Below are 19,751 nucleotides of genomic sequence, written 5' to 3' on the forward strand. Positions count from 1 at the left end.
TAGTGCATGCACTGTATCTTCAATCTCCCTGCCACACCTCTCACAAATTGCATTTGGAATTGGGATTCGCCTACTTAAATTCAGTTTGGTCGGCAGGGAATTGTTGCAAGCCCTCCAAATGAAGTGCTGAATCTTGCTCGGAACATTCAATGACCATACCTTCTGCCAGAAATTTTTGTGAGCATTCCTATTTGAAGGACCCGTTGCAGCTGACTTCACTGTGTCATTAAGAAGCTGATAAGCAGATTTTGTTGAGTAGATGCCATTTTTTGTGGCAGCCCAAATCAGTTTATCTTCAACACCAAGGTGGCTTAGAGGCAGACTAAGGATGGTGTTTGCTTCATGAGGGAGGAACTCATCTCTAACCCGATCTTCCAGCCAACATGAGTTGTTTTCATCAATGAGAGCACAAACCCGAGTGTTATTTGGGAAGTTTTTTTGAGATTTAATGGTTGGATACAAAATTATAGTACTTTTTTCTCTCATAGTCAAGAGTTTTATAATTCAATTGGTAGGTCAATATTTTCAACAGATATGCCTAGGGTTATAATCCCTTCTTTTGCTATCAATTTATAAAAAAATAAAAAAAATAAAAAAAAAGGAAAAAAAAAAAGGTAGAAGTCTCATATAGGAATAAGAAAATATAATAAAATTTCGGAATATCTTTTACCAAAAATTCACTTGTAGACAACTTGGGAAATTTAGTAATGATATAATAATAACCACTTTTCTGCAAATGTCCAGCCCCTTTGAGCAAAATAAGATTGAAAAAAGAGAAGTAAAAGAAATCAGTCGTTAAACATTGAAGATTTCATAAGCCAAGATATCAAAAAAATTATTTGCAATTGACATATGTCCAGCCAAAGAATATACAAGAATACAATGGGCAGAGAAAGAATAAAAGAAAAGATTATTGTTCTCGTATTTAATTACATCAAAAGAATTTGCCAACTATTCTCCAAAATTTCTTATTCTGAGATTGCAACCTGTCTACTTCATTTCCTTCTTGTCCCAATTCCAGTAACATCCAAAAATGTATGTCAACTATGAGTTCCTTGGTTATCAGAAGCTTATTTGATAAAGTCTATTGTACCAAATTGAGTGGAGGATCATATGAAAGATATCGTACTTCACAGGTTTAGCATGCCAAAGAAAATGCTGTTGCACCATTTTGACCCCCATCTGTAGCTCAAGATATCTCTTCTCTGGAATTGAAAGAAGTATACTTTTCAAATTTGGGATATCCTTCTCCAAGACAAAAACAGCAAAGGATTCCCAGTTCAAAACTTCAAAGAAAGGTGGGACAAAATTATCTGATAAGAACACCGGGACGCACTCATAAAATATGGCCTCCACCACTCTTGGGCTGTTGACTTCGTAACCTTTTGCACATATACAGTATTTGCTGCTCTTCATGTGCTGAATATAGTTCTTATTGCCCTTGGCCTTAGGCATTTGACTAAAGATTTTCATGTCAGGATCTTTATTTTCCCAATGCTTCAACAGAATTGGCCGTAGATAGCCATGCATGTTTCCTGCAAAGAAAGCAAGGATTGATCTTTGAGAAGGAGGTTTTCCCCCAAGATCCCTTAGTAGATTCTGAGGTGAGCGCACTAATGTTTCTGGAAGAGATACGTCCTTGCCAAGAACAAAACCTCCTTTCACATCAGCATTGCAGAGTGCTCGTATGCACTTAGCCATATATTCCCTTGTTTCTGCTGGGGCCTGAGGAAGTGGACTATAATTAGGAAAATATATTGATCTAAAGTAATTTAGATGTCATAATGATACAAAATTCAGGTTTTGGATGCCACAATAAAAATGACATTATTTAAACTGTTTAAAAAGCATTCCAAGTTTCATATGCATCCTCTAGCACAAGGTCATCACTCATAATAGAGAAGAGAGAGAAAAAGTGATCATCACTTCATCACATCAACTGATGATCAAATAAAAATTAATACTACTTCAAATTTAGGTTATTCTGCTTTACACATGACAAATAAAATCATTTAGGCAAATTTAAAACATATTCAAAATGTTATGTAAGACATAAAGGGAATCATCCAAATTTTCATTAAGACCTTGTTATGGAGAGGTCAAACGTAATATTGAAATTACTCAACTATAAATAACATATTTAATATTCACCCATAAATAACATGTATTTGGATTAGGGTAAATAACTTAACCCTAAACACAATTCCCAATGTATAACAAACCTAAATGTCCTCAAGTGATTGGCAGAACATAGTTCCAAAAAAGTATGAAAAGCATACCCAGTCATGGCAAGCAACAAGAAAATGATCTGCTCCTCCAGTCCTGTTCCAGAAAGGATATTTCACTGAAATCATGTCTAAGTAATTCTTCAAATGTTGTATAAGGTTCTTATGGTTGTGTGAATTGGGTACATATAATGTTGTCTCCAACATCCGAGAGCTGAAAGGTAAGTAAAAGAGATGGGCCTTCCTTGGTTTTTTCGTAATAATTTTTTTGTTAGCTTCCAGCAGCTTCATGAACCATCCCTCAGATGCATATATTCCCTTGAGTGGTGGCTTGTGGAAGATGGGTTTCTCTCCTTCCCTGTAAATGTATACCTTGAGAGTTTTTTCCATTAACTCATAGCTCCTGCAATTTGGATGGATAAATTAGTGAAGATGCAATTCACTTGAGCATTATGACAAAAAATATAAAAAGATAAAAATAAAAATTGTTTTCATGTGAGGTTCCAGCTAAACAGCCTGTGCACATCTTTGAAAGAAATACACCAATAAAGAATGCTAGAAAACAAACAGCCAGTATATTGCAAAATAATGCATTAATTGAATGTTTCACAAATACATATGTACGTAAAGAAGGATATGCTGGAACTAAAAAGACATAGCCCCAAGGTCTATATTTAGGTGGTAATGACAAGTGGCATAGAGGTAGGGATGGCATGAATCTTGTTTAGCAGTTGACGTGGACACAAGATACACCTTTAGATTTGTAATATTTTATCTAAACCATGAAGTTGATCCATTCCAAAAGGAGAGAATTCTAATTGGGAAGGGGGGAGGGGGACAAGATTCAAAAGAATTTAACAGATCAATGATACAAATATCTGCGAGTAGTGTAGCATCCATGTCATACAGTCAACTAAAGAACCACTTTATCCTCATTTATTGTGTGCTGATCCTTCTTCCAGTTTGTCCAGAGAAGATGCAATGTGCATAAATTTTCAATAATACTGATTGACATCAAAAGATCCTACACTTATTTCATCAACAATTCAATAGAAAATGTAGTGTGGCATTAGTGCGCACAGTCCATACAGCAAAAAAGTGAACAACTAACAGTTACTTTATGAATCTGGTCACTTCTTGAAAGTCACGGAGGGAGGAGGTTGAAGAGAAAAGAGAGGGTTTTTTTTTTGGGGGGGGGGGGGGGGGGGGGGGTGGTGTTGGACACTATACTTGAAAGTTGCAGGCTCACATGGAAAATCTCACACTTCTAGTGAAAATAGAAAGTTTCACACTTTTATTCAACGGATATGATTAGCTTGCCTTTTGAACATGGAAATGTTCCTATAGAGAGGAGCATAGAGCTTGGGATCATTCTTTATGATGGGTGCATTCTCGATCAGTGATTTTGCATGCAGTAATTCTTGGTCAACAGCAGAAGATCGTGATGGTGCCTGCAAACAAAATGAAAAAAAAAAATATAAGGAAAAAGGCTGAAGCAATTTTTTGTAATTTGAATCTATTCTGCTCTCACATAATAACTGAAAAGAAAAAGATCCCGTAAAGCAGAGGTTTGACACATACTATTGACTGGGATGAAGCATGATTCAGAAGCAACAAATCATTCATCTCGGATATTGAAATTACTGCAGAGGTTGTCTCAAGCCCTTTATTCACCATGGGGACTCTGTTCACAGAAGAATTATCATCCGATGGAGTAGGGCTACCTTGCAATAGCCCAGAATTTTTATTAATCTCAGAAGTGGTCGTCCCATTTTTCTCCAATAAGGACGTGTTGGAATCAACAACAGGCGTTCTAATATTTGTATCCACAATGGTAGAAGTCACGGGCGGGCCAGGCGGCAGTGCAGGGGAAGGGGAGGCAAAACCAGTGTCTGCATTTCCAATATGCCCTGATGTGGAAGCATTAGTTCCCTTTCCAACCTTACCCATTGGAAAGTTACCATCTGTAGTATCATTTTTTTGATAAAAGCTTTGTTTAGGTTCTTTTGCCTCCTCTGGGGCAGGTCCATTACCCCAATTATTTACATTGGCAACTGTGGAATTTCCATTTAGCTCTACCAAATTCTCAGATGAAGGCTCCTTATTAGCATTATTATTTACATCTAATCCTAAGGAATTGTTTAAGCTTCCATTTCTATCTGATAAAAAATCATTCTTTTGGTTCCTATCCATTCCTTCTGACTTTCCAATATTATCAGATCTCTCATGAATAGCATGTGTATTGGTGGAGTTTGAACCACTCAAAAACGTTATGTTACCATTTGTATTGGGTTTAGATGGTGAATTTCCATTCGGGAAGCCACTATTTCCCACTCCTGAAACCTTGCCAGTAGAAAACAAAGAGAATAGAGCACTACCATAAGGAAGTTCAAAATACTGGAACACTATAATCACCCCAAACAGCATGCCCATAACACAAAGCAATTTTTTGGTTTCCACCTGACATAAAGAATAAAGTTGTTGAATCATTTTGAGAAACCACAAACTTTATTCTTGGCTGACTTTCAATGAGCATAATAACCTCTGCAAGTTATCCCAAATGCCAAAGTTTTGTTAGAAATAAAGATATTTTCTTAATTGCCAGGAAACTTAATATTTTCTTCAGTCAGTTGTCAAATGCAGTAAAGAGACATTAAAAAAACCAAAAAAAAATCCACTCATTCAATAGCAGAAACACTTCTGAGGAGCGCAAGTTGAATAGATTATGTTGATTAAATTTAGTGAGACTATTTCTGTGGAAACCAAGATAGCAATGCTGCTAATATATTTTTTTTGGGGAAAGGGGGGGGGGGGGGTGTTTAAGGAGAAGAACAACCTAAACTTAGATTTCCACCATTATCTGGTTTAAGAAAGCATCATACATAATTTACTTTTTAAATAAATTCTTAGTGTTCAAACAAATTTTTAGTAGATAACTATCAACTACATACACCAACCAAACAAATCAACAATAAAGTCAAATGCTTCATGAGTCATGGCAGAACGTTGTAAGTTGTAACATGCAATCTGCATTAATATCCACTTATCAAAAATCAAACAACACACTCTATAGTTCATAATTACCCACAGAAAATCATAAAGAAAAGAAATTCAGGATCTTCAAGTACCTACCAAAGCACAAATTTACCCACTTAGCAAACAACAGTGAACTCATATACTTCGCCATGCAAGCAAGAAGAAAGAACTGTTCAGATTTAAATACTTCATCACTCACCAAATACAAAAATACCCATTAATCTAAAGTCAAACAACATAACCTGTACCAGTTAATTTTCAATAAAAGAACCAAAAATAGTTAACAAGACCTTCAAGCACAAAAAAAAAAAAAAAACAACAAAAAAAAATTTTCCACTAAAACAACAGAACATCTAATTTCAATTCCATGCTCTACAAAACAAGAACAAAAATAAAATAAAAGAGAGAGTCCAACTGTCCAAGCTTTGACTTTAATTTCATAAACTGGGTTTGGCTCAAAATTTTCATTAATTTCTTTTTTTTTTTGTTAATTGTTGTTTACTTTTTGAGATTGAACTTGAAGAAACGTACCTGGCTTTTGAGCTTCGAGCTTCAGGTCCGTCAGTTCAACGACCTTTCGAGGTTTCGTTTACTGATTTTTCTTCTGGGGGGGGCTTATATAATACAAACGGTGCGTGACTTTAATAATGTTTAACTCTTTGGACATTCTTCTAATCTCGACCAAAAAGAAAGCCACCTATTTCTTTACCAAAATAAATAAATAAAGACAAAAAAAGTACTATTTTTCCATTTTGCAGAAAAAACCACCCGTTCAGACAGAGATTATATAAGCTCACGAGCTCTTTATCGATTTGGCTAGTTTTATGTTTCTTTGAAGAGGCAAAAATAATATTTTGGAGTCCGTTTAATTTGGTCCTAGTCGATTTTAGTCCATGTTATTTTTAAGTCAGAGTTAATTTAGCACTTAAGGTTAAATGATTAGAAATGATATGTCCACAATATTTTCACAATATTTTTACAACAAATTCTAAGTAGCAGGTTGTTACTGATTATTATTGTTGGAGTAAAAAAGTAATTTTAGTGTTAGATTTAAATTTGAACCAATAACAACTAACCACCTATGATTTGTTATGAACGTAAGTGGCCCTTCCATGTGTCTTAAGTGGCCCTTCCATGTTAGCTTCCCCCACATGACCCAATCGTCAAACCCAATTGAAATCAAATCCCCAAATTGAAATCCCCAAACCCTAACCCACAATGTAATCACCATTCACAATCACAACTCACCTAGTCTCCACAATCAAAGCTCCTCTCATCTCTCGGGCTCCATCTACTCTCATCTCACCGATTCCCACACATAATTTTGTACATTCTTTACATTGAATGTTGAATGTATAGAACAATTTATATTCTTAAAACTTGTGTATTTTGAATGTACAAATTGTATATATTTATAGAAATTGTGTTTTTTTTTTTTTTTTTTACCGAAAGAAATTGTGTATGGTGAATGTACATAATTGTGTACAATCGTAAAAGTTGTGTACTTTAAATATACAAAATTTTGTTCATTCTTAAAAATAATGTACATTTAATTGTGTATATTCCTTAAAAAATTTTGTCTGTTTAACTTAAAGAATTGTGTACATTCTTAAAAATTGTGTACGTTAAATATGCGAAATGTGTATATTCTAAGAAATTATATATATTCAATGTACATAATTGTGTACATTGTTTAAACTTGTTAACTTTTAATTTATAGAATTTTGTACATCCTTAAAAATTATGTATGTCAAATGTATAGAATCTTGTATGTTCCTTGAAAAATTGTGGTGTTCAATTTTCATAATTGTGGATGTTCAATCTAAAAATTTGTTTACGTTGAATTTACAGAGTTTTGTAAATTTTAAAATTTTGTGTACTTTCTATGTACAAAATTGTATACATTAAATTTACATAATTGTATGCATTTTTTAAATTGTGGGCATTCACCGCTAAGAATTGTGTACATTGAATGTAAAGATTTATGTCTAATCTTAAAAAATTATGTACATTGATTGTGCAAAATTTTGTGCATTTTCAAAATTTGTGTACTTTCAACATACAAGATTGTGTACATACTTGAAAAAAAATGTATAAATTGAATTTAAATAATTGTGTAAAATTTTAAAATTGTGGACGTTCAATGTAATGAATTATGTACATTAAATGTACAGAATTAAGTTAAATCTTTAAAGTTGTTGATATTCCTGAATCAAACCACTAGCACCATCAAGAATCACCTTTGGATGAGTTTGAAACTACTCAAAATAAAATCTATTCCTCACGTTTCAAATTGCCCACGCCGTAACAACCCACTTCTATAATTCTTGCTGGCTCAGTTTGATCTACATTTGTTGTGTTATAATTTTGTACATTCTAAAAAATTATGTATGTTTAATATTCATAATAACAAATGCCATATTTATAGTTAGATTTTGTGTTTCAAATCATTAATACTGTTGTTCCAGTAAGACATTCTCAAAAAAAAAAAAAAAAAAAAAAAAAAAAATCATTAATACTGTTTTTCAAATATTGCAATGTTTATTGTATAGTATTATATTTTCTGCTAAGGATTCATAACTAATCTAAAAAATTGGGACTCTTCTTCTTCAAAAAAAAAAAAAAATCTAAAAAATTGGGACAACGCCTTATATTATTGTTATGTATATTATTAATTTCTTAATGGTATTTAACATAATTGTTATATCTAGTAGTTTATTACTAATGTTTATTCAAGCGCAAATATGATTTAATTGCGTGGGTTAGTAAATAATAAAGTTTTGGCTTCAAAATGTTTTTCAATACATAAAACTCATTTTCATTCATCATCTCTCTCTCCCTCTCTCTCAGAAAGCTCACAAATTTTTGGTTTCAAGCAAATAGCTCTCATCTCAACAGCTACAGTGCCGAGATTGCAATGATCAGTGATCTCATCTCTCTCTTTCACTCTTTGTTTGTTTCTCGAGAAAACAAATTTTGAATTTATCTATCATGAAAACTACATAGCAAACCTGTCCAAACAAAATTGGTATTCTCTTTCTCAATCTCTCCATTAGTAGGTATTTCTTCCCCTCCATTAGTAGTATTATTTGGGGTAGGGTTTGGATACTTTGAAATTGGAATTGCATACTTGCCCTTTATGGTTCGTTTGGTTGGGAGTGAAACAAGGAGAATAGAAAATAAGGGAAAGAAAACTGATTTTATGGGTGTGGAAAAGTGGGAAGATAAAATATGGGCTAAAATTAAATAATATAATGTTTGAGATAGTCACTTTTTCTTGGTAATGTTAGACTTAGGGGTGGAACTAGAATTTTATAAATGGGGGGACCAAAATAATAATAAACATAAAATTGAACCAGTCTAATAGTGTTAGATAAGAGATATGAAGACTTTGGGAGGCTAATCATATTTCTTTTGAAAAGTTTAGGTAAATTTAAGGGTAAAATTCTAATATTTAAGAATTTTGAGGGGGCAACCATATCTATTTTGAAAATTTTAGGAAACTTTAGGGGTAATTTTATAGAAAAGTTTGGGGGCCATGACCTAGTCAATCCCTGGTTAGACTTCAGGTATTGAACAATGGATTTCGGTAATGAATTTGTCTAGAACTTCATTCTTTGATTCTTCTCTAGTGTCATGTCATTTATGGGGAATCGCTGCATTATGTACTTCCATATTTTTTTGTAGAGTTGGGGAAAAATCTTGAGTGTTAGCATACCAACATTTGAAGCCCTTACTCAAATCGGAATTAATTGCATTGATCACGACTAAAAATTCCGGTGAAGTGGAATCATCATATAGCTTAACGGTATCCCTATTGAACTTTTCTATATTACATTTTGTCATAATACTGAGGGAATGTAGCTTCTTGTTGGCTGGGGTTTCCCACTTTGGAGTCTGGACTAGATAGGTTTTGATATCTTGCCCTTACTTATGTATGGACACTAGATTGATTAAATTTGGCTGGACAATTTATCCTCATTATTATTATGGAATATGAGAGATGTTGAGTAGGAAAGCAGAATTAATGTGGTGTTTATTATTATTATTATTATTATTTTTGGTGAAAGGTTTTTATTATTATTAATATATATATTTATATATTTTGTTGATGATGCATTGATATTCTTCATAGTAGTTGTTCTATGTCTTGACTATTTCTTTTCACCCTGTATGTGCACATTGTGTAGTCATCTGACACACATCTTTGCCCCAAATTCTGGTGCAAAATAGTCTAAAATATACTATTTGCGCTAGAAATTGGGCCAAAGACCAGTCCATCTAAGGATTAAACAATTCTTTGCATGTACTGTTGCTGTTGGCCGAAAACCAAGCAAAGTTTTTTTTTTTTGAAAACAAAACCAAGCAAAGTTAGGTACTATATTGAAGATACCATGGATGTTGTGACTTGTGACATTGCTTTTTAAGGCTTGACCACTGTATCAATTATCAAGTCAAGGTGTAGTTCCGATATCCAAGTTTTCTGTCCTTTCTTCTGCCTTGCAATCCTAGTGAGGAACAGAGGATAGTGCCTTTTTTTTTTTTTGGGTTTCTTTCAAAAAAATGAAACTAGTTATAGATGGACACCTTGTAATTGTATATAGAACTTCATACTCTGCAGAATGTCATATATCATTTTTTCTTGTAATTATCCATAACTAGATCCTTTCCTCTTTCCACTGTACTTACTACATGCTATGTGGAGTCACCAATTGTTTCACATTCAAAACAGTCTATGGGAAGGTGGATATCACTTCCTATAAGTATAGCTATTCCAATATCATAAATTATTCCAATATCATAAATTAAGTACAACAGTTTGCAAATTGTTCTTATTTAGTTACCATCTGCCAAGCAATTCTCTAGTACAAGAATAATTCATAGCAATATATGCTTCACTTTTCTCTATCATATTAAGGACTTAAAAAGCCAGCTTCACCCATTCAGAAGTTGGATGCCACTCTCATGTGGATCACATGCAAACAAACCAGCCAAGCGTTTAGCACTTTAGCTAATTATGCTTCTTATCAAACTCAGCCTTGTATATGGATGGAGGAATGTCCTCTCTTGAAATATCCATTAAAATGGTCATCTTTTATACAATAAATAAATGAACCAGATTACAATGATATTTAGCAAAAAAAAAATCACAATGATGGAGCAATATGTAGAAACGGAAAAACAATCCAAAATTTATAAAAGGCGTTGTCTTATCACATAACTCGTGCCAACTGCCAACTATTAAATGTCTGTCAGCTATCAGTCCAAGCAGTTAGACTTGGGGATTTCTAAGAATTCGACCAACAAAGATCAGCAAATCTTAGGGTAACCAGGATGTTAGGGACACAATTTTAGTATAGTTTTGTGTCACAACTTGCAATATGACGAATTGTAATCGGTAAGAGTATGTCTCTACATAGCCATTAATGTATTTTTACCAATTACAACTCACCATGTGACAAATTGTAGTATAAAATTATACTAAAAGTTGTGTTCATAGCATATTTCCTTGATAAAAGCCCCAATAGATTAACATTATTAACCAGTAGTACTTGTCACCACGCTGAGTTTGGGTTCAAGTTCGAAAAAAAGACATAGGTCATTTGTTGTAGATTTGCTTATTTCAAAATAATAATAATAATAAATAATAAAAGCCATGAATCATAATAGAATTTGCCCATATTAATGAAGAACCAGGAAAAAAATTACAACAAATAGAGACTAAAAAGTTTCAATCTTGTATTGATATTACCATTAATAAATATCAATTTTTAAAAAAAAATTTAATAGTCATACAAATGCCAATGTTAACGTTTATAATTGACAATATTGGTTTGAGTATGTAAAGAATGCACTTCCACAAATCCTGAATACTTGAGCTATTTTATTGTGAATCCCTCGAATTTTCTTGCATTATGATTGGTCTATTCAAGCTCAACACATTTTGTGGGCTAAGGTGAAAAATTAAAAGGAGTACTTATGAAAATTTATTAGTTTCTTCTAATATCCTACTCATTGAACACTCATTTGCAAACCTATCAATTTGATACTGGTTTTTTGTTTTTGTTTTTGTATTTCTTAACTTTAGCTTTCTTTGTACTAATACCATTATGATCATGTCAAAATCATGAAATATTAACTATGTTATTGGCATGTTAAATACCTTTCATGTAAAATATGGCCACATTTCTATGAAGATTTTTCATATGCGTAGAGTATTTTAAATATAAAATTAAAATTTTTGAAAACTTGCAAATTCTAAATAGTGTCATTATTATTGAATACCTCAATTCAATTTCAAACATATATTTTTTTTCAACCTCGCTCAAATTCACAGTTTGCAAAAATATGGCCTAGTTTAGGGCCAACTCCCCATATTTTGGGGTCAGACGCAAATGTAAAATGTATATTTTCACTTTATATTTTATAAGCAATACATGAATCAAAAGGAAAAAAAAATCCGACATTTTTATATAATTTAATACATTAATTAATGGACTACTTTTATATATGTATAAAACGTATTTTAAAACTTTTAATTATAAAAATATCGAAAAAAAAAAATCTCAAAATAAATATAATATTTTAGATGGTTAATGTCACTCTTGGTAATATTGTACTTTAGTTATTGAAAAATGGATTTTAATAACGAAATTTTCTCGAAAATGATTAATTCTGATTTTAATTTTGATAAAAAGATAAATGAAGAGTAAAACTTTTGGAAAATAGAAAATTTTTACATTCTTAAACTACCACAAATATAGTAAAACATATTATAATAAAATATTGAACTTTCGAAAAGAGTATAATATTTAAAAATTAATTTTTATTTTAAATTTTGGGCCTTAATTAAAAATTTTACATCCTCAGACAAATAAGACAAGACATTTATTCAATTCACCAATAGAACATGTCTTCTTCTCTCTTTTTTTGTGTTTTTTTTCCTAAGTGAGATTATTTTTGTGCAATATATATAAGACAGAGATATAAATGTTCTATTTTAGGGGGCTTAGCTAGACTGGTTGAGCCGCCCTGTTTACTAAAACTATTAGAAACATTAATCGCTTTTAATAAGATTCTGTTGCATACTGCAAAATGTGTATATGTATGTCTTTGAGATATTAGTCTCTTTGTTGTAACACCTTTACTAGTTTTGGGACATAAGTTTTTGAAATTGCGGTATGTGTCATATTTGATATTTTATGGGTTAGAAATTGTTAACAACGGTTGATACATGTGATAAATTATCAATTGTCTCGAAAGTTTAATGGCTTTGTCTTCAATTCTCTCTATCATTGTTATTGACCTACATTTTCCTCCATTGTTGAGTTACGTATACTGATTTGTTAAGGAATCTTGCTTTGTAAATTTTGGCCTTTTTTTTTAGTTATTGGACGTTTCTAATGCATGTAACGTATTGAGTATATAGTTTGATTCATATATTTCATTGTCTGATATTGAAACTTGAAAAAACTGCCATAACCTCTCCCTTTGAATTGCGAATCACTACACCCAAACCAGTTCACTTCTCCTCACAAAAGATGGCACCGTCGAAATTTGCATTGTAGCAATTTTCTGCAGTGGCTTCCACTACACTATCAAGCTGGGATCTTGGTTCACCGATTGCTGAATATTGACAGTTTGACAAATTGGAATTGTTCAAGTAACTGAGGGCCCGTTTGGTAGAGCATTTTAGCAATATGTTTTCAGTTTTTAAACAACATTACATGCATTTCCACGTCTTTTTTCACCCACATGTATTTCAAAAAAATACAAACAACATTACTCAAACTCCTCTATCAAACAGTCCTTGTATCCACCCTTTGTACATCTCGAATTTCCAGGCACTGTAATCCTAGTCTAATTTTATTTCTTTGGTTCCAACTTCCAAGTGATCCAAGCTGTCATAGCAAGTTCCTCACATCTGTAAAGAAGTAAGGTGCTTTTCATTTGAAATAAAGAGAAATATATTTTACGGTTAAAATTTTATTTTTTGTGTCTAATATTATATAAAATGTTATGTCATTAAAATTTTAAAATGGTGCGTTTTGAAATTTATAATATTTAACCTAAATTATGAAATAAATCAATTTTAATTTTTCAAATGAGAAAAATCACCTTCCTAATTTTCCTATAGCAAATTAATGAGTCTATATTAAGTAAAAGAGATGGAGTTATGTTTAATTACTATCATGTCAAAGGTATAACTGGCTACGAATGCCTATTTGAAAGGTTTTTCTATTGACCCAATGAATTCATGGTATGTCAAGTAGGGATGGCAACAGAACAGAGTGGAGGGTCGAGTTAGGGGTGTCTTGTCTTTCCCGAAATTGACCTATGTAGGATAGAATTGGAAAAGTAACAAGAAGAATTTTCACCACCCTTAATTTCAAGAATACGAGATTATATTACTTTTTTGTCTACATGTATTTATCATTAGATTCATTTGACTTAGGAGTTAGAACCCTAGCTAGAGAAAACATGCATTTTGCACGCTGATAATAGAATACATACAAAAAGATAAATTATAAGTAGGATTATGTATAGAAATATTACATTATATTTAAATACTTTAAATATATATATATATATATAAACAAAAACAAATATATAGATATTCAAAGCGGGGCGGGATGGGGCAAGCAAAATCCATCCTCCTCTCATCACCTTCCCGAAATTGACCTGTGTAGGATAGAATTGGTAAAGTAATAAGAAGAATTTTCACCATCCTTAATTTCAAGAATACGAGATTATATTACTTTTTTGTCTACATGTATTTATCATTAGATTCATTTGACTTAGGAGTTAGGTCCCTAGCTAGAGAAAACATGCGTTTTGCACGCTGATAATAGAATACATACAAAAAGATAAATTATAAGTAGGATTATGTATAAAAATATTATATTATATTTAAATACTTTAAATATATATATAAACAAAAAAAAATATATAGATATTCAAGGTGGGGGTGGGATGGGGCAAGCAAAATCCATCCTTCCCTCATAACCTTCCCAAAATTGACCTGTATAGGATAGAATTGGTAAAGTAATAAAAAGAATTTTCACCATCCTTAATTTCAAGAATACAAGATTATATTACTTTTTGTCCACATTTATTTATCATTAGATTCATTTGACTTAGGAGTTAGGTCCCTAGCTAGAGAAAACATGCGTTTTGTACGTTGATAATAGAATACATACAAAAAGATAAATTATAAGTAGGATTATGTATAAAAATATTATATTATATTTAAATACTTTAAATATATATATATATATATATATATAAACAAAAACATATATATAGATATTCAAGGTGGGGCGGGATGGGGCAAGCAAAATCCATCCTTCTCTCATAACCTTCCCGAAATTGACTTGTATAGGATAGAATTGGTAAAGTAATAAAAAAAATTTTCACCATCCTTAATTTCAAGAATACAAGATTATATTACTTTTTTGTCTACATTTATTTATCATTATATTCATTTGACTTAGGAGTTAGGTCCCTAGCTAGAGAAAACATGCGTTTTGCACGTTGATAATAGAATACATACAAAAAGATAAATTATAAGTAGGATTATGTATAAAAATATTACATTATATTTAAATACTTTAAATATATATATATATATATATATATATATAAACAAAAACAAATATATAGATTTTCAAGGTGGAGCAGGATGGGGCAAGCAAAATCTATCCTCCTCTCATCACCTTCCCGAAATTGACCTGTGTAGGATAGATTTGGTAAAGTAACAAGAAGAATTTCCACCATCTTTAATTTCCAGAATACGAGATTATATTACTTTTTTGTCTACATGTATTTATCATTAGATTCATTTGACTTAGGAGTTAGGTCCCTAGCTAATTTTTTTCCGAGTTTCACAAGAAAGACATTCAGAGATTGATATTGTGTGATCCATCTATTTGATAGAGCCAAATTACCTAGATGTTGCAGACCAGAATCAAACGCAACCTGCTTCATTCCTAAAATAAATAAATAAACACACACACCAACCATATTTAATGGTCTAACTTGTTGATGCAATATAGCTCTATATTTTGGGTGTGGAAAATCATGTAATCCTTATGGTCCATCCAACTCCCACCCACTTTAAACACACTAAATTTTAGATTGAGAGATGTGAAGGCTAACTTTCCTACCTAAAAACGAGAGCTAGAGCTCATAAATTTGAGCCCATAATAATTTAACGGTCCCTATGGGGGCAAGAATTTTTGGAAGACCTAAACTTAGTTTTTCTCAACTATCAACTGTAACCTATAAATCCAACTTATATTTGAAGATTTTTCCACCGTCAGGGTTAGACTGCCTGGTCATTAAAAACCGACTTACCGACTAAATAAAGGGCAGCTCAAACTTCAAACCAAACCCTACCCTCCTCACAGTAAAAAAGATGAGCATTTTTAGTAAAAGATGGTAGCATAAAAATAAAGAAAATTTGTCAACCACAATACTTTCTTTACTGAAATTTGTTTTCGTGGCGCTTTTAATGATCTAAAGGCACTCCAAATGTCCCCATAACATCACTTTCCTAATTTAATTGTCGACAAAATTAAATCCCGTAAATCAGATTTCGTAATCACATAACACTATTAAATTCCTCATTTCACTTTCTTTTCTCTTTTTGTTGGTACCCTATTCACCCATTACCATCAGTATCACCTCATATTTATCATTTATGGCCGACGGAGGGGGGCGAAAGTGTCACTTTTTACTTGACCTAAAATTCTTTGATAATTTCTTTTTCTTTCCTTTTTAAAAGGATTTTGTTAAAATATGCCCAAGTAAAATCTAATAACACTTTCAACCTAAAATTAACTTTTTTCTATTTTTCAATTTAGATGGAATCTTTTTGAAACCTTTTTAATAAGTGCATAAGGTACACGTTGACAAAACTTTTAAAACATATATATTTCACGTGTTTTGATTGAAAATTTTTGTACCAATCAAGCAATCACCAATCAGTTAATTGGTACAAAATCATCACCCCCCACCCTCCACTTCTTTTTACCTTGGTTTACATTCATGCTTGTAATTAGGATTGTTCATGGGTCGGTGCAGGTCGGGTTTGTGCCTAACTCAAGCTTGACCTGAATGCATCTGGTGGAGAAAATCTTAACCCGCAACCGACTTGAATGGAGTTTCAAATCTGCCGGTTCGGGTCTTATTGGTTTCGGGTGCATTTCAATTGGTTTTGGGTTTGCTATAGTGGATCGAAATCTGCTCGGATTTTGGCTGAAATCTAATCTCGTTAGATCTAACGAGATTTGGCCAACATTTCCTTTGAATCTATAGAGATTGGGCCGAGATCTTGATGGATCTGTCGAGATTTGGCCGAAATCTCCCTATATCGTCTAACTAAGAGTTTGGACTTATCGGTTTTTGGCCAAAACTTGTGATTTCTGACTGGGAAAGAACAACTCATCGAGCGGCTTGGATTTGTCAGTTTCTCAGATAGCCAACCCGCAACTCGAATTGATAGTCTCGGGTCCTAGCACCGGCGACCCACGTTCGACCAAAGCAGTGCTTTGATCAGGTGGTTTTCAGGTGAAGAGCTCGGGTTTTAGCGGTTCTTCAGGTCTGGGGGAGTGGTGGATAGCCCTACTTGTAATTCTGATTTGTTACATTAAATTTTGACTGGAATGATAATTTCAGCTGATACATGAACAAAACATTAACTTTTTTTTAGCTAGTCTTTTTCATCTTCTTGTAATATGAAATTTGAGTTTGATTGATTGATTCAAGCATTTACTTAATACATTTTCAGGTTGAAAGAAATAATTTTTAATGAGGGTTTCTTTAATATTTAAGTATTAATTAGATATTATTTATTTAAGTATTTTCAGAAATCCTTGATCTTGTTTTTTGAGATACAAAATTACTAGCTTTTGGGGAATGATTATAAGTTAATAATTTATCATTCAGCTTTTTGAAAATAAGCTAGCTTTAAATTTTTTGACTTACATTATACAAATAAAATTTCAGAAATAAGTAATTATCAAATGAACACTAAGTTTTTATATTTAGTTATTATTAATGTCTCTCTTTTACATTTGATAATATGTTGGTTATACATATGAGTAAAGTTTCACATTGAATAATTATAACATGAGTGAGTGGTCAATATAACATAGTTAGACCCAAATTCATAAGGTTAAACTTTTGAGTTAAATGGTCTCTTTATATTTTGCTCATTCGGGGTCTCTCCAATGTGTTATCTTCCCAACATAATAGCGAATCCGCTTAAAATTGACAAGAACAAAAATAAATTTAAAGGGTAGAACAATATAATTTTATTTATTGAATACATTATTGGAACTTTACTTAATAATCTAATCTACTGTGTGGGTGACGAATTTACAAAAACTAAACCCTCAAATTGTTAAGAAAATTGATAGTCAATGATTATCATGCACACTCATTAAAACTATTTATGATTTCAATTAAGTTGAAATTATATTGATTTAATATTTCAAGGGACTTCTTGAAGGTGTGGGAAAGAATGCAAAAGCGACCTATATATTTTATCTTTTTAAAAATTCAATTATCATTATACAGTTTTAGGACGTTTTTATACAATTTAGAGATCTTTAATTTATATAATAAGGGGCCTTATGACCTTATTTAAATTTTTGGGGAAGTGAGGGCCTTCGGTCTAGGCCTTGATCTACCTTAATTCATTCCAAAAATGTTTTCTTGATTTGATATTTGAAATTTAGTTTTATTGGATTAAATTAACAACACTAATGTCAAAATACTTCATTCCAATAGATAAATTAAAATGGTCACTCGAACTAATTTGATAAACTAAAATTTCCAAAGCTATAAAAAAAAAAAAAAAAGTTGGCATAATAGGTACTTTAGTTTTAGATATTAGATTCAGGGTTGGTTTGGACTGAAATACATGTTAATGCCAGTTATTATTAATATCTTAATTTCTTCTGTTTTCTTTAATAGAGATCAGCCAAAAAGTATAGTTTTAAATTATACTACTTTTATAATTAAAAAAAAAAAAAAACTATTTCATTTGTTTTAATTATTTCCCCCACCGACTTAAATATTTGTTTATAGGTTTCTGAGATCTCTTTCTCCAATAAGAAATTGTGAAACCCAAATGTTCTTCTTGAAAAGACACGTGCTGCGCTTACACAGCGTGTAGATCTCGTATACACTATATTCCAAAAAAAATGAACAACTTTTGGTGCTTTACGGACCCGTCACCGCTGTGTTTTTTAGTTCATCTGTACCATCTGACGTGGCGTCTTACAGATAGATATTATCAGTAGAGTAACATGTATCCCTCAGCAAGCAATCTGAAGAAGAATTGAGAGACAGTCATATAGACGGGTCCCACCACGCGCTTTCGTACGAAATCGGGAAATTCATGCCATTCTTCCAACCTAATTCGACGTTCAAATTCATAAATAATAATAAAATAAATATATACGTACCTCCAAAATAAAAATATAGACAAAATTGATTCAAATCAATAAATCTTGTAAAGGTTTCCAAGTTAATTTCACTTCCCCTTACTCAATTGACACTTAAAAATTTGTTGTCAATACGTCAATAGACTTGTAATCTAATTAACACCTAATAAATTTGTTGTACTTGTTGCCTTTGCAAGTTCAATCCTCTATCCTTGTTCTCCATAAACTAAATAAATAAATAAAATATTTTAAAAAAAATTTTATAAAAAAAGCAACGAAACTTTTTTTTTTCATTTTATATTTTTAATAAAAGGTATCAAACCATTTTAAAATAGCCAATTAATAAATATTTTAAAGACTCCCCGATTAATTAGATCCATTAATAAATATAAAAAAAATTATTGGTTCTCATTTAATGAGAACTAAAATTAATTACAAGTTCAATAACATAATTAGAAATTTCCTAAAAAATTTTAGTAAGTGCAAACAATATAGCTTGATACATTTGGGGGTTTAGGCTAAAACTGATTTGAAGTATTTTATATATATATATATATTTTTTTAAAATTTAATATTACTTAAATTCTATTATCTTGTTTTATATGTAAAATTACTAATAATCACGTAGAATTTTTTATAAAGAAAATCTAGACACAAAAAATTTGATAAAATTTTTCCAACCCGTTGATGTGGCATATTGATAATGGTAAAGTAGAAATGTGATGTTAGTAGTGAACCAAGATGAGAACTAATAAAAGTTTGCCAACTCAACTATTATGAAAAATATATATATATATATATATATTTTGTGTGTATTGCTCTTTTATTTATTTATTTAAGATAGAAATTCTACTCTAATCTAATCTAAGTATATATGTTTATGAAACTCTCTCCTGAAAACTTAAATTTCAGTTTTTACCCCCCACATTTCATGAGCACTTATACTTGTGAAATGACTATTGCACTAAGAGTATGCAATTGTCTTCTTTTATGTTTTTAGAAGTACGATATTCATAACATTTTTATAATAAATTTT

The 19,751-nt window shown here is 31.5% G+C and overlaps 1 protein-coding gene across 2 annotated transcripts; it reads right to left on the minus strand.

The window, feature by feature from the left end:
* Positions 1-809: 809 nt before the first annotated feature.
* On the minus strand, positions 810-5,941 carry LOC115972268 (probable glycosyltransferase At5g03795). 2 transcript variants are annotated; one of them, XM_031092483.1, is made up of 5 exons: positions 5,793-5,941; positions 3,807-4,685; positions 3,546-3,676; positions 2,280-2,628; positions 810-1,725 (listed from the first exon to the last, which is right to left on the minus strand). In XM_031092483.1, exons 2-5 carry the CDS (start codon positions 4,656-4,658, stop codon positions 1,063-1,065), a joined length of 1,995 nt encoding a protein of 664 aa, XP_030948343.1. In that variant the 5' UTR covers positions 4,659-4,685; positions 5,793-5,941; the 3' UTR covers positions 810-1,062. The 2 variants fall into 2 exon arrangements, with proteins under 2 accessions (XP_030948343.1, XP_030948342.1); XM_031092482.1 differs by having other exon boundaries at positions 3,807-4,769.
* Between the last annotated feature and the right edge of the window lie 13,810 nt (positions 5,942-19,751).

Source organism: Quercus lobata, chromosome 12 (assembly GCF_001633185.2).
Source record: "Quercus lobata isolate SW786 chromosome 12, ValleyOak3.0 Primary Assembly, whole genome shotgun sequence".
NCBI classification, from domain to species: domain Eukaryota; kingdom Viridiplantae; phylum Streptophyta; class Magnoliopsida; order Fagales; family Fagaceae; genus Quercus; species Quercus lobata.